This window comes from Sesamum indicum, linkage group LG8, assembly GCF_000512975.1.
Source record: "Sesamum indicum cultivar Zhongzhi No. 13 linkage group LG8, S_indicum_v1.0, whole genome shotgun sequence".
Classification (NCBI taxonomy): Eukaryota; Viridiplantae; Streptophyta; class Magnoliopsida; order Lamiales; family Pedaliaceae; genus Sesamum; species Sesamum indicum.
Genome location: NC_026152.1, coordinates 1861276 through 1875173, shown reverse-complemented (window position 1 = coordinate 1875173; position 13898 = coordinate 1861276). Strand labels below are relative to the sequence as shown.

Genomic DNA, 13898 nt, shown 5'->3' with positions numbered 1-13898 from the left:
CTTTTTTTTTTTTTTTTTTTTTTTTTCAATTTTCCATCTCAAGGACCTCTGAATTTTGATGCATTAATATATTTTCTTTCAACTCTCAACTGCTGTTTGACAGCCATATTTCAGAAGCACCCCAGCTTTGAAGTTTCTTTGGGTTGGTTGGGTCAGGCTATATATTTTGGCTTCTAACTGAGAAGAATATGCCAGAAGTTCGGTGGGAGTGCTGGGATAAGAAACTTATATTGAAGGGCTGTATTTCTGCCATCTTGTAAAATTCATGAGATAGGGACCCAGCCATTTGAAGAGTACCATGAATCTAACTGCATTATTCCGACATGTTACCGGATTATTGAATTATAAAGCAGAATCAGTTTCCACCTTATGTTGCCTGCAAGATTGTCTTTCTATGTCTCTGCATGATTTTTACTGCTATTTTTCTTCAAGAGAATTTAAAAGTTGCTTACTTTGTTAGGGACTCTGACAAGACAGTATTTGAGCGTTTGCAAAGGGAATTTGAAGCTGCCCGTGCTTCTCAAACTCAAGGTACTTTAACATATTGTCTTGTTGGCCTCTGCTTAATTTATAAATTATTAGCTTATTTCGTCTTTGTATCATATTAAATTCCTGTGTTTTAGATAAATATTATAGTGATGTAGCAGGAGAAGAACCAGTTAAGATATAAATTACTGGTTGCAAAGTAGGAAAGAAGCATTATAGAAGTAATTAGAATCACAAGATACGATCCAGACGATTTTTGGGAAAAAGAAAATAAGAAAGAGTTTCAGGTAAGAATTTTGTTTTACAATAACATGTACGTAGCTGGACTTAGGATGATATAGTGAAATCCTAAAGTTTATGACACCGCAACTGATAACCCCTTTTATGAGAGGCAATTAAAGACCACCTCTTAGTTAGGCAAAAGTTGCAAACCCTATCTGGTGATTGATGCTCTATAGGTGGTAATCTTAAGTTTTTTTTGCCTTTTGCAGGTATAGCTCTGGTTTTAAATATCTTTTGTATGCTTTGGTTAGCCACTTAGCAGAAACTGGACATATTTTCTAGAGTCTATTCTGAACTTTGATATTGCAGAAGCAAATGCCTCGGTTCTGGTGTCTGATAGGTTCTTGGGAACCATTTATTGGTTCAACAAAGTCATTTTTCAATGTCGGACATCTAGCTTTTCTTTTTCTTCTTTCCTTTTCTTGTAGTGTCTGAGATTGGAGGATAAAGTTTCTTTGATGAGACCAGCATAATTGGTAAATTAGAAGATGAACAATGGAAAATATGGGTTGCTATAGCAGATGAGTACTTTTTTGAAATTTGGTCGCCCTGATATAGTTAATGGTTCTGGGTGAGAAAAGCCTTCTAGGTATTTGAATTTTCAATTTAGTTTGCATATCCTTCTTTGGAAAATGGACTTCCTTGAAAGGCATTAGGGAGGAAAAAGTCAAGATAATTCAATCCCAGTGTTGTATTGCTATTTCTGTTTGTGATCCTTAGTAACACAAAAAAACAAAAGAAGGAAGTCCCATAACTTCAGAAGGATTGATGTTACGTGTCACTGTTACTATCTCATTTTCCTAGCTGATACAGTCGGACACACACACACACACACATAAAAAATAAACTCTATCTATACTCTGAATTTTCAACTTGACATTTCTTTGAGATAAAAAAGGTCTCGATATTCGCCTGTGCGGAACAATTTAGATTGGTGTATATATATGAATAAGATGCACAACTAGTAGCATTTCTGTTTTGTAATGTATAATATTTCCATTTCTGTAAAGACTACTACCAAAGGATTTACCGAATGTTATATCAAGCATTACAACATTTATTGTTGAAGGCACGAATGTAACTGGTTCTTATGAAATTATAGAGTTTTGGAGGTGTATTTGGGATACGTAAATGACCTTGGATTGCATTTACTTACTTTTTACTTGGAGCTGCGTCCATTCTTTTATTGGGTCTTTAGTGAAAGGTTCTTACATTTGTGCTGCCTCTTTGAATTGCATAAGATAGTGGAATTTGAGTTAGAATATCAGTACAAGAAATTTTCTTGTGAACTTAATCAGTGAGCTTTCCTTTTCATTGCTTATTTGAAGTGGTTCTTGTATAAGCTTCGCATGGTATATTGTCTATTTTACTTCAGTCATTTCTGGTCTCCCTCCCTCCATACCCCCATAAGTTATTTGCTAGTTCTGATGTAATGTTTGTTATCTTGTAGAAATATGCTTAGATGGTGAGCAATGGAATGATGGGTTACTAGCTACGATAAGGGAGCGGGTATGATCCTATTAAGTTCCTAATTCTGTTTGTTATAGTTTTTCTGTTTTCCATAATTGACCGAATTAGTGATGCACGTAACTTGGAATCATGTTTTTCATATTTCACATGGACCAAAGAAAAGATAGCAGCTCGAAGGCCCACCTGCAGACTTAATTACTTTGCTTATTTTTGCATCTGGTCCAAAATGGTTAACCTACTTCTTAAGCACAAGTTTTGGTTATGCATCGTTTTCTCAACTCACCTTATTTGTAACAGCTTGTATAAAGTATCAGCTAGTTTTTGTGTTTGTTTTCTGTTTTTGTTGTATTGGCATGATACCATCAACTTTGATATCTGTACATCGAAAAGCCCTAAATTTGATGCTCTCTCAATTACTATTATTGTGCTTCAGTTAGATTGAAGTTATGGGCAAGGCTTCAAGTGTGAACCTTATAAGACTTGGTTAAGTATTTAACTTTGATATACCTTTATCATCCATAACATTGACAAGTTTCTGCTTCTAAGCCTTCTTGTAAATCATGGGAAAAGTAGGCCTGAGTAGTTACTGCTGAAGTGTACAATGTGGGTTATGCTTGTGGGCATAAAAATGGTATTGGGGTATCATTCATATAGGACTTTTGTAACTAAGTCCTTTCTTGTATAGATTTTGTCCATTTTTTGCTTCCTTCCATTGTAGAGTTTAGTTGTTGGAGGATCCTGCTTTTGGATAATGTTCCTATGTTAAACAGCTTCCCGTTCATGCTAGGTGCACGTGGAGGCTGAAAGAAAAGCCATGCAATTGCCAGGGGAGACCACAGCAGTGACAAACCTTCCTTTTCATGAAAAAATAACTTACAGAGTTGGAAATAAGGTAACTTATGATTGATTATCTCTTTTGGCTACTGGTATTTCCTAATTGGTAATATACTATGGATTTTTTCTTGTCATATCCGAGAATGCATACTAAAGAGGATTAAGCTGTGCTCCTAGAAAGTGACATGCTACTCTTCACTCAGTTGTTTTGTATGTAGAGTATAAGATTTGCCTCATTATAATGCATTTAACAAATCCAATTTTGGAAGTGAAAGCATCTAGGAAGAATATGGATTGGAGTATCACGAGTATTGGTTTCAAAATGACTTGGGGACCAGCTTAACCTATTCTTGGATACCCTTAGGGGTGTAAGTTCTTTTAATCATCTCCATGACACTGATAATTATTTATATAATTACTGGTATAGGAACTGTTTGCAAAATTCTCCATTTAACATAATGCATAGGTGGTTCCTACTCTGAATAGTCCAACACGTCATGTATACATATTTCCCTTTCCATTTTCATCACTTCCTTTTTCTGGGGGTGTTGGGTTGGGGGTGGAAGAGGATGGTTATTCTGAATGTTCTAAACAAACTATAGCATTTGTGAATCCCGCGAAAAAGAAGATATAAATTTAGTATTCAGTTATAATGTGTTCTTATAATTCCTTTTTGTTTTGTTTTTGAGCTTTTTGGAGGGAGGGGAGAAACAAGAACTTCATATATGTGGAATAATGAATTTATACCTCAAATAATAGTGAAACCAAAAATCAGGTGTTCAAGAATGAAGCTAGAACTGAGTAAGTGCTTGATATAACAGGTGACTAGTGAAACAGGCTCCGAGCATGCTGAAAGCACCTGTGGTCTTTGTTGGTTGCTTGATGTCTGTTTCAATCCTCTGAACTCCAGGCATTGGTGAAATGCTGGAACCTTTTCTGAGATGTTAGCCTTCTTAATCAGCTGGAGTTCTCATTTACTTTATAAGAATTAATAATTCCGTACACGTTAATGGTGCAGCATGTGTAATGCCAAGTCATCGACCTTCATAGTCCAAAACTTGATTTCAGCAATTCAGTTTTATGTAATTTAAAAGTAGCTTTAATGATAGTAGAAGATAAGAATTTGGCTTCTAAGGTATTTTGAATGAACAGATGATCTGTTGCTTGGAAGGAGCTAGGATCGGCATCCAATATGAGACATCATTTGCAGGTAATTATTCGTAAATGCATTTTTTGAGATTCATCTATAGGTTTAATATTCTCTGATACAAAGTCTTGACTAGCTGATTTATTCTAGGTCAATGAAAAGGGACGTCTTCAAGAAGATTTCTTCACATGTCTATTACCTCAAACTATTTTTAGTGGTCCAACATGATGAGGACGATTTAACTCTTTTTATATATTTTTCAGATTTGTTTTGGTTTAGCGGATTAGTTGTCTTGGAATCTTGTAGATATTGTTTTCTCTTGTTAGTTAAATTTCATTGTTTATTGAGTTACCTATTATCTATTATTCTGTGCTAAAACTAGAGAGATCTTTTGGTAAAATTGTTCTTCTGTTTATGCTTTTGGGTGCATCATGTTGTAAATAATTGACCGCTGATATGAATTTATCCCTTCATTCACTCTCTTTTTTCATACTGCCCCATATCCTCCTCTCGGTTTTCCCCAGAAAGATTTGCTATTATGGTTTCCATTTTAATTTCTAGGACCAGAAAAGGAAAAGTAAAAAGAACAGTCTGAACCCATAATAACAATACTTGCACAATTTGCGCTAAGATATTATGTTCCAAAATGCCAGCATTTTCCAATTAAACTAAACATATAAGTATGCCGAATGTAGTGCTATACTAAGCACAATGATTCAGTGCATCAGAACTTTTGGCAAATTCAATTCAGTCTAGTTAAATAGACATTGAGCATGTCACAACTATTAGTATATACAACTGAGGTATAAAAGCTTAGGTGGGCTTCCTTAGTGCACAAGGCTACCACAAATTGCTTGTTTGAGAGGGTTCACTTGTGCAAATTTACATTCTTTGTATGACTAGAACTTCCAAGGTTCCGTATCATGGTGGAGCGACTTCATTACTCGTCTTAGGACCACTGTCGAGTCATTCGTAAAAACATGTTAAATTGTAAAGACTAAGTAGACACTATTTAGAAGAGATATTGGCTATGCTAAAGATTTAGATGGGTGAGATCGTGATCCATGGAAACTACTCATTTACCTGAATGTCTGATATCAGTTTGATCTTTCTAGTTTGTATAGTTCCTTGCATCTATCTATTATAAACAACTAGCTACCAACGCACACTTGATGTGTGTGCAAAAGAATATCTTGCTACAAATCTTGCATTATTTTAATAAATTAATATTGTATAAGCAAAAAGGTGAAAAGAATAAATTAGTATGTGAACAATGCATGGCATTTTAATTTGTTAATGCGATCGAAAGTTTATGAGAATGCTGAGCAGTTAATAGGTAATGGAATGAAGTCAAGTAATGTAGGATGTTAATTTTACTTAAACCCTTTTATTACTTTTTAAATGTGAAAAGTGTAAGGATAATTTAGGAATTGTACATTTTGCACACCAAATTAGTTATTCTAAGAAGCTTAGGTTTCATAGTGTAGTATAGATATTTCCCAAAGCCTATTTACTTGGTAGTTATGGATCCAAGCAAATCCCCTACCTTCCTTTTGCAGTTTATTGTCTCAGAAGGCAGGAAGTAGAATGGATGAGAAGATAAGAAACTACTAACTATTCCAATGTTGATATCTACAGGAGAACCTTGCGAGTTGTTCCATTGTATTCTTGAAAGCAAATCGTTTCTCGAGAAAATGACTGTTATCGAACATACTATTCCTTTTTTCCTGCCGATACGGGAGGCGGAAAATGATTTTCTCTCTTCAAATGCAATGGTAAGTCCTGCTGCTCGAAGTCATGTGCTGATCATGCGTATCTGAAATGATATTATTTTCCTTATTTGGTTTTCAGAAGTTCATAGACTATGTGGGAGTCTTGTTGCAGGCTTATGTCGACAGACGAGAGCAGGTATCTTTTTTTGGAAATGTCTTTAATGCATGATCAAGTTCTTGCGTGAAGCATATGCAGAATAGTTAACTGTCTCATTCTCGCTCTTCTGTTATTTCTTCTTTTTTCATTGTAAACTTGTTATGGAATCATGGAACATGCTTTCTGATTCTAGTATTTCCCCTTAAATGCTACAATTTGGTTATGGCATCTAAGAGTACATAGAAGGTCACTGATGCTTAGATATAAAACATGATTTAAATGAGAGGGCAACAAATTTTCTATATGAAACATGATTCTAACAATTAACAAACATCAATGACTCCCTCCCTCCCTGTTTTTGTACCTATATGTGCTCACAAGTGTGCACCTATCTTACATAGTGACTAGTAGAGTATAAGGAAACACAATTATTTGAGGTAGAAACACATTCCCATAGTAAATTACCAAGAAATCTGTTTGTGTGTGTCTCTCTGCCCCCAGCAAGGAAGAGGACCTGGAATTGATGAAATAATATCTTAGAAGAGTTTGGAGTTATTCGTGTGTTTTGGTAATTTCATAAAGTAGGGGCAGTTCTTGTAAGTTTCAGATCTGCAGGTTTAATTATGCCATGTCTTCATTCAGTTGTCCTAAAAGGCGTTAAAAGACCAAGAGCTTTGTCATCCCTCCGTGTTTATCATCAGAATGAATATGGGCTTCTGCTCATGAATTCTTTCAAAAGATATAACCATGGTACTCTGCCCTGCTAAAGCATATTGATGGTCACATTTCTTGGTTTAATGCCTTTGTGTTAAGTGTTTCATGCAGTTCTATTTGTGCTTGTTGAGTCTTTTAAAGGGGGCATTCTGAGTCATATATTAACACAAGAAAATGTCCACTCATGTGGAATTTTTTTAAAACATTTATAGAATTCAGCCAAAATTCTTTACCTAGTTATGTTTCAAAATTTGCAATTTGAAGATGCCTAAACTAGTAAACTTAATGCTCTTGCTGTTTCATTTTGGAAACTATTGTTTGCTTTCCGAGTTTGATTTCAGCATATTAGTTAGCAGAACCATAATGCAGATTGTATCTATTCTAAATGTTTTGGAAGCCTTCAACAAGATATGGTGTGGGCTACGTGATCCTTTTGTCTATTGTTAATTATTACCTTTTTTAGTTTTGTGAGACATGTTTCCCATTGTTTCATTTTTCTTTTTCTGACTCATGTTTTTAAGTAAGAAGACTCCTGCTTAAGTCTCTACCGAAACTATAATCAAATAGTAACTTATAAATATAGTTTTCTAGGACTACTAGAATCTTTCAGAAGTACGTTCATTTAATCATTTAATAACCAGGTTGGTCAAAATTTTCAATCAATCCAAAACCTTTGCTATAAAGTTTAAATAGAACATCCAATGGAAGACAGCCTTAGCTCCAATGAAATTGTTGTGTGGATGAAATATATTCTGTTCTCGTGATGGATGCAATGGCGAGAATCACGCTGTCAGGAAGGACTCTAGGTTCTTTCGCTTCAAATGGGTTGCTATTATGTGGATTTATATGCATCATCATTTGTTTCTTATTTTTTCCATTATGTTTCTCCAAGTAGAGGTCTTGAACAATATATGTTGATCACTGATTCTCTTCTTTTCCAGGTTCGCCTTATAAAGGAGTTGTATGGAAATCAAATAGGAGAACTCTATTTTAGCCTTCCATATCATATGATTGAATTTGTGCTTGCCGACTTTAATTGGTAGGTGAAGGCTGCTTCCTGTGCTTATCTGTGCATTTGATTGATCTGTTTAATTACTAATAAAGCTGTTTCTAAACTTTGCATGGACCATCTTTTTCTATTTGTTTTGGGTGTTGAAGCAGTCATTTAGTTCCTGTCTTTAACTAGTGCTGTACAACGTTTTTATATGCTCAAAAAGGAAGAGCATCCATTTGTCGATTTTGCTTCATCGTGGCTTTTCCACTTTTGTCTTGTAGCATGAAAAATAGATGGCATTTGCTGTTTCATCAGTTGGAAATATTTTGGTAGAGGCCCAGTATGCTAAATTGTTGGGATAATTAGGTAGTGCCCCATGGCTAATTGTGCCACAGATTCTTCCATCCCAGGAAATGGAATGGGAACTGCTTATAGTGCAATTTAAAATATTAAACAAGCTGCTATCCAGTTAGTATTTCTTGGTTGTAAACTAAGAAAGTTGGCGTCATGAGTTTGGAGACAAGAAAAGGCAAACTAGAAGATGCTTGGATTTTTCATCTGTTTTGTATTTATGCTTGTATCTTGGAATGAAATTCTATTATATGGTAGCTTCTTTTTCTGGTCAAGCATTTTTCAGCTCGTCATGAAATGCAATCACATGCTAGCTTGATGCTTTTCCAATTATTCTTTTCTTTTGTTATTTTACCAGACCTGAGTTCTGTCATTTGGTTAATCCTTTTAGAAAGAAGCACCAATATTGCATGCTAAACCTTTTTGTCAAAACAACCATGCGTTTAGTCAAGTTAATCTTTTAAACACTTCAACCATGCTGCAGCTAGCATATGGAAAGGGAAAACATTTATTTTGTTTATGCTTGCACTAAGTAATTAGAACTTCTCATGTTCTTATAATTGGTTTTTGGATGCTTACTTTCTATGTGTTCTTGTGTTGATTCATTCTGACAGCAAGGTCACAGTGAGCCTCAGATATGCTGATCTTCTCTCTACACTTCCATCAGTGGTTAGTGTTCTTGCATGGCCGATTCAGCAACCTAAGAAATCATGGACTGGTGCAGGACAGCTAAACAGAAAGGATTACGGAGCCTTAGGACGTCAAGCTATTCCTGCTCGTTTGCTATATGCGGAGGATGCATTAAGATCAATGAGCTTGCCGGAAGGTTTGACTCGCTTTATGGAGTTATTGCAATCAGTTAGCTGCCTACTTTTATTCTATGGATATGACCCCTGCTGGTAGCTAATCTAGTTCTTGATTATACCTTTTTCCCCTTTTGAAATTACAAAAACCTCCCTTACAAGTTTCCTATAAAAAAAAAAAATACAATTACCATCCTTTTAGGATTATATATTGAACTAACACACACTTTTTGGAAGTAGAATATTAACATACCATCAAATTTCTAAATACTATCACCCATTCAAACGGAATGGAGCGGTATGTTCACATTATAAACTTGGAGGGTAGACTTTAGTAATTGAAAAGGAAGAGGGGTATAATCAGTGACTTGTTTTATTTGATGATACCGACATTCCCAGCTTACATGAATACTCATACGCGCGCGCACACACACACAAAAAAAAAAAGAAAGAAAACACTCACTCTCACTGTGTATCTGTGAATAAAAGCCATAACTTACCTTCTGATGTCGCCTTTTTTCCTCCAGCATTTGCCGAGATTGTTTTGAAAATGCCTGAATTTCTGAAGGAAACAGTACCTGAGCAGAATTCTGCTTAGTGCTCATGTTCTCCCTGCTGGAGACTCCATACTGTAAACTATGATACTCGAGTAATATAAGGTTTGCTGTTCTTGAGCATGAGACGATCTCAAGATGTTGTTTGGTGTCAACTTTCGATCAATTTGGATGAGAAGATTGCATATTAGCTTGGGTATGGACCTTTTTTTTCTCCTCTCATGTCTGTTGGGAAATGGACTGACAATGTACATTCTGTATATACCTGAACAATTGGTGCCTGCTATTGTTGCCAATGATATCTCATAGACAAACTGACATTTTTTGAACAAAATATAGCAAATATTTGAAAAATTAGGTAGAAATTCATCTCTCACACTCTGTATATATATACACACACACATATATGGCATGTATAATTCCTATATGCAGGGGTGTGTGTGTGAATTTGACAGGGGAGTTTTTCTTGTGCTTTGGTTTGATTCTGGTCCAGAGAGCATTTTTGAATCGTTCTATACTAAAGTTCTGATGTTCTTGCTGCTCTTTCATCTGAAATATATCTTGTATTATTTTATTTTTTCAATTTTCTGTTTTATTTATTTATTCTTGATAATAGCGTGGAGATTACATTTTCTCACAAAGATCTATCAATGTAATTTACATCTATAATTTTGAAGGAAATTTCATATCATGCATTTACACATTTTCAAGACTCTCTAATTATAGTCTATATAGCAATTTATTCATTTCCTTAATCTTGTAACATGGACTATTTTCTATTATTATAACATTTTTATTTAAAATAAATATTATCTAAATGAAAACATTATACAAATATTTTTCATATAATTGTTCAAAAATTTACATTTTTTGTTATATATATATATATATTAGAACTTTTCTTAAAGAATATTGTCAATATAATTTTAAAATATTACATTTTGAGCATATATGTGTTATAAAACATGCGAATCCATAGGTAATTAATTTATAATAATTTTTTTTTGACCTTAATCGATACTAATAAAAAAAGAAAAAATACTTCTCACTCACAACTGAGGAATTTGTAATACTGCAACACTAAATTTTTAAATATTTTAAAAATATATACCAATATAATTACTTATTTATTTTAAATATTCTCTATTATTTTTTAATCGTCAGTCATATATTAATTTTATTTTTAAAATATGTGTCGTATCTATCTGATTATATGTGTAAGTATTATAGAATATGGGTACTCCTATAAATAAAAATCAATTATTAAAAAAGAGTAGAATGCTGACGTGGAATATTTCATTAATAAATGAAAGAATGTAATCTATTGGCCAAAGTCAAATTAACAAAATAATAATATATATAAAAAAAAGACAGTCAAATTAAACATATTTGTGGGTATATTTGTAAAGTCAGAACTCTGTCTCTTTCTCTTACATACTAAAATTATGTATTTCTAATACTTGTTTAAAAATGGACGCAGTTGTCTGGACTGCACCGGGTGCGCATTACGCCCGGAGCTAGGGCTACGTTTGGAGTTTGCAAATTGCAATAACATCTCTTTTTATTTTGTGAAAATAAATCACAGAAAATATCGTATTTTAAGCAGTAATGAACGTTAGGAATGTTTAAAAATAAAATAATAATTATTTGAAAATAAATAATTTTACAATAAATTGCAGAAGTTTCTAGAAAATTAATTATACTTTTTCGTTTAAATAAATTTAATTTAAATTATTCAAAAATAAAAAAAAAGTATGAATTAAGAAAAACACCAAAAGTGATAAGTAAGTTTAGATGATAAAATTGTTAACTTTTAGTAACTGCCAAACAAGGCACAACAACAGTGTAAGGACACGGATTCCGCCCCCCGCCTCATTTTAGCAAGTGGCCTTGCAGCTCGCCGTCTCACCTTCTTCCTTTTGACTCGCAAGATTCTGAATTAGCTCCAAGCTAACACTTCTCTTTCTCTCTCTCTCTCTCTGTCTCCTCACAGCTGAGCTGATCCTCAATCTTCTCCCACTGCATGAAGAAGTAATTGCTGTCCGCCTATACGTTCAAATTTTTTGTATCTATAGCCTCTTCTTCAAACCTTTAACAGATCGTTCCAGCCCCAAGTTTTTCCGTTTTCTGCACGCCCTTTTCTCTAAATTTGAACCTCTTTTTTTCTGGGTTCTATGTTTTTTCCTCTTTTTCCAATTCTTGTGATTGATAAGGCAAGAACAAGGAAGAAAAAATGATGGGTCGGTCTTCATTTGCGTTATCGAGGACTGGAAGTTTCAGGCCTGAAAATCTCGGGCAGAATGCGTTAGCAATGGTGGGCAATCTCTGTTTCACTTTATTCGTAATTGGGGTCTTGATTTTCACCATAATTGCTGCCACTTACCAGCCTGACGACCCTTTGTTCCACCCTTCCTCAAAGATCACGAATTTCTTCTCATCCAATTCCATTGCCACCTTTAAATCTGATGTTGGTGTTGTTAAGACTGGTGAGGACTTCGTTGCCTCCAATCAGACTGCATTTGCTGCCTTTATTAACATTACCGATATCGATACTGCAGCCTTTGTTGATGTTGACGAGCCCACGGTGGTCTCTGAGGCCCGTGAGTGTCGCGTTGATGATCCAATTGATTGTCGTGATCCTGATGTGTTCCATTTGTTGATGAGGTCCACCATTGATAAATTTAAGGACGTACATTTCTACCGGTTTGGGAGGCCGGTTCGTGGGGATAATGATAGTTCTTGCCATATGGCTTGGCGGTATAGGCCAAAAGGAGGGAAAGCAGCTGCATTTTACAAGGATTATAGGACTTTTACGGTGGTCAGGTTTGAGAATTGCACGGTGAGTTTGATTGGGATGGGGGAGTATCATTCGGGTGGGAATGCGAGGAAGAGGAAGGCAAAAGGGAAAGGTAAGAAGGAGGGAGCAAAGGTGGAGGGTGATTCTCTTGGCCTGCCGATGGTTGGGGAAAATGTGGACGACGCACTTCCGTTGGTCGAATCAGAGGATTCATTTAGTCGTAGCAAGTATTTGATTTATGTTGGTGGAGGTGATAGGTGCAAGAGCATGCATCAATACTTGTGGAGTTTCATGTGTATGTTAGGCGAGGCACAGTATTTGAATCGGACTCTGGTGATGGATCTTAGCATTTGTTTGTCTAAGATATACTCTTCGTCTGGTGTGGATGAGGAAGGTAAAGATTTCAGGTTCTACTTCGACTTTGAGCACTTGAAGGATTCAGCATCGGTGCTTGACCAAGCTCAGTTTTGGTCGGAATGGAGCAAGTGGCAACGCAAAGATGGATTGAGTCTCCATCTGGTGGAGGATTTCTGTGTGACGCCAATGAAGCTAGCTGAGGTGAAGGATACTCTAATTATGAGGAAGTTTGGATCCGTGGAGCCGGATAATTACTGGTACCGAGTTTGTGAAGGTGAGACGGAGTCTGTCATTCAGCGGCCTTGGCATATGATTTGGAAGTCGAGACGGTTGTTGGATGTGGCTTCCGCTATTGCAGCAAGAATGAAGTGGGATTTTGATGCTGTTCATGTCGAGAGAGGGGAGAAGGCAAGCAACAAGGAGCTGTGGCCTAATCTTGATAGAGACACTCAACCAGAAGCCATTCTTGCAACTTTGCAAGGCAAAATTGAAGATGGAAGGAATCTTTACATTGCTACAAATGAGCCAGACACGTCGTTCTTTGATCCTTTGAAGGACAAGTATTCCACACACTTTCTTGATGAATATAAAGATCTATGGGATGCTAACAGTGATTGGTATGACGAAACAATGAAGCTCAATAATCGAAATTCAGTTGAGTTTGATGGTTACATGAGGATATGTGTCGATACGGAAGTGTTGTTGAGGGGTAAAAAACAGATTGAGACTTTTAATGATCTCACTAAGGACTGTAAGGATGGCATTAATACTTGCACATCTACCGCCTAATCCACAACGATATGAGGTGTTGGACTTCCTCTCGTGCATCTTATGTGTTTGTCTCCGAAAGAAATTTCGTCTCAGGTTAACTTAAGAAGCTTTAGATATCATGTGTAGGATTTGTTTCATTTGTTAGTGTCCTGTAAGTTTAAGACAATATTACTTGTTTGTATGCAGTGTTTGACAAGTATATATCTTCTGCATCATCTTGAGTTAATTTTCCCAGAAAATTTGTGAGAGTTCAATGTTGGTGATATGATGTAAAATAAGAGAGGAAGGCATTTTGGAAGTCAAAAGCATATAGCATTTGGAGGCACATAATTTTTTATTGTGTAGGAGTTATAAAATGATCGTCAGAAGAATCTAACTCTGATCGTCTTTTCAAGAAGAATCTAACTCTGATCGTCTTTTCAAGAAAAATCTAACTCTGATCGTCTTTTCAGGCCGAGTTTTTAGCTTA

The 13898-nt window shown here is 35.5% G+C and overlaps 2 protein-coding genes across 3 annotated transcripts in view; both read left to right on the top strand.

Annotated features, from left to right (window-relative positions):
* The window catches only part of LOC105167418, a 12052-nt gene extending 2209 nt beyond the window's left edge, over window positions 1–9843 (top strand). For both annotated transcript variants that reach the window (XM_020695589.1, XM_011087124.2), the window contains exons 5-13: window positions 461–531; window positions 2219–2277; window positions 3026–3130; window positions 4225–4282; window positions 5858–5994; window positions 6071–6127; window positions 7744–7841; window positions 8762–8973; window positions 9478–9843. In XM_020695589.1, coding sequence (XP_020551248.1) covers window positions 461–531; window positions 2219–2277; window positions 3026–3130; window positions 4225–4282; window positions 5858–5994; window positions 6071–6127; window positions 7744–7841; window positions 8762–8973; window positions 9478–9548 — 868 coding nt within the window. In that variant the 3' untranslated portion in view covers window positions 9549–9843. The remainder of the gene's footprint in view (window positions 1–460; window positions 532–2218; window positions 2278–3025; window positions 3131–4224; window positions 4283–5857; window positions 5995–6070; window positions 6128–7743; window positions 7842–8761; window positions 8974–9477) is intronic.
* On the top strand, window positions 11374–13800 carry LOC105167417. The gene has a single exon (XM_011087123.2). The coding sequence runs from the start codon at window positions 11738–11740 to the stop codon at window positions 13445–13447; it is 1710 nt and encodes a 569-aa protein (XP_011085425.1). The 5' UTR covers window positions 11374–11737; the 3' UTR covers window positions 13448–13800.

Coding starts and splice junctions, on each gene's coding strand:
- LOC105167417 (XM_011087123.2), top strand. CDS start 11,738: ATGATGGGTCGGTCTTCATTTGCGTTATCGAGGACTGGAAGTTTCAGG.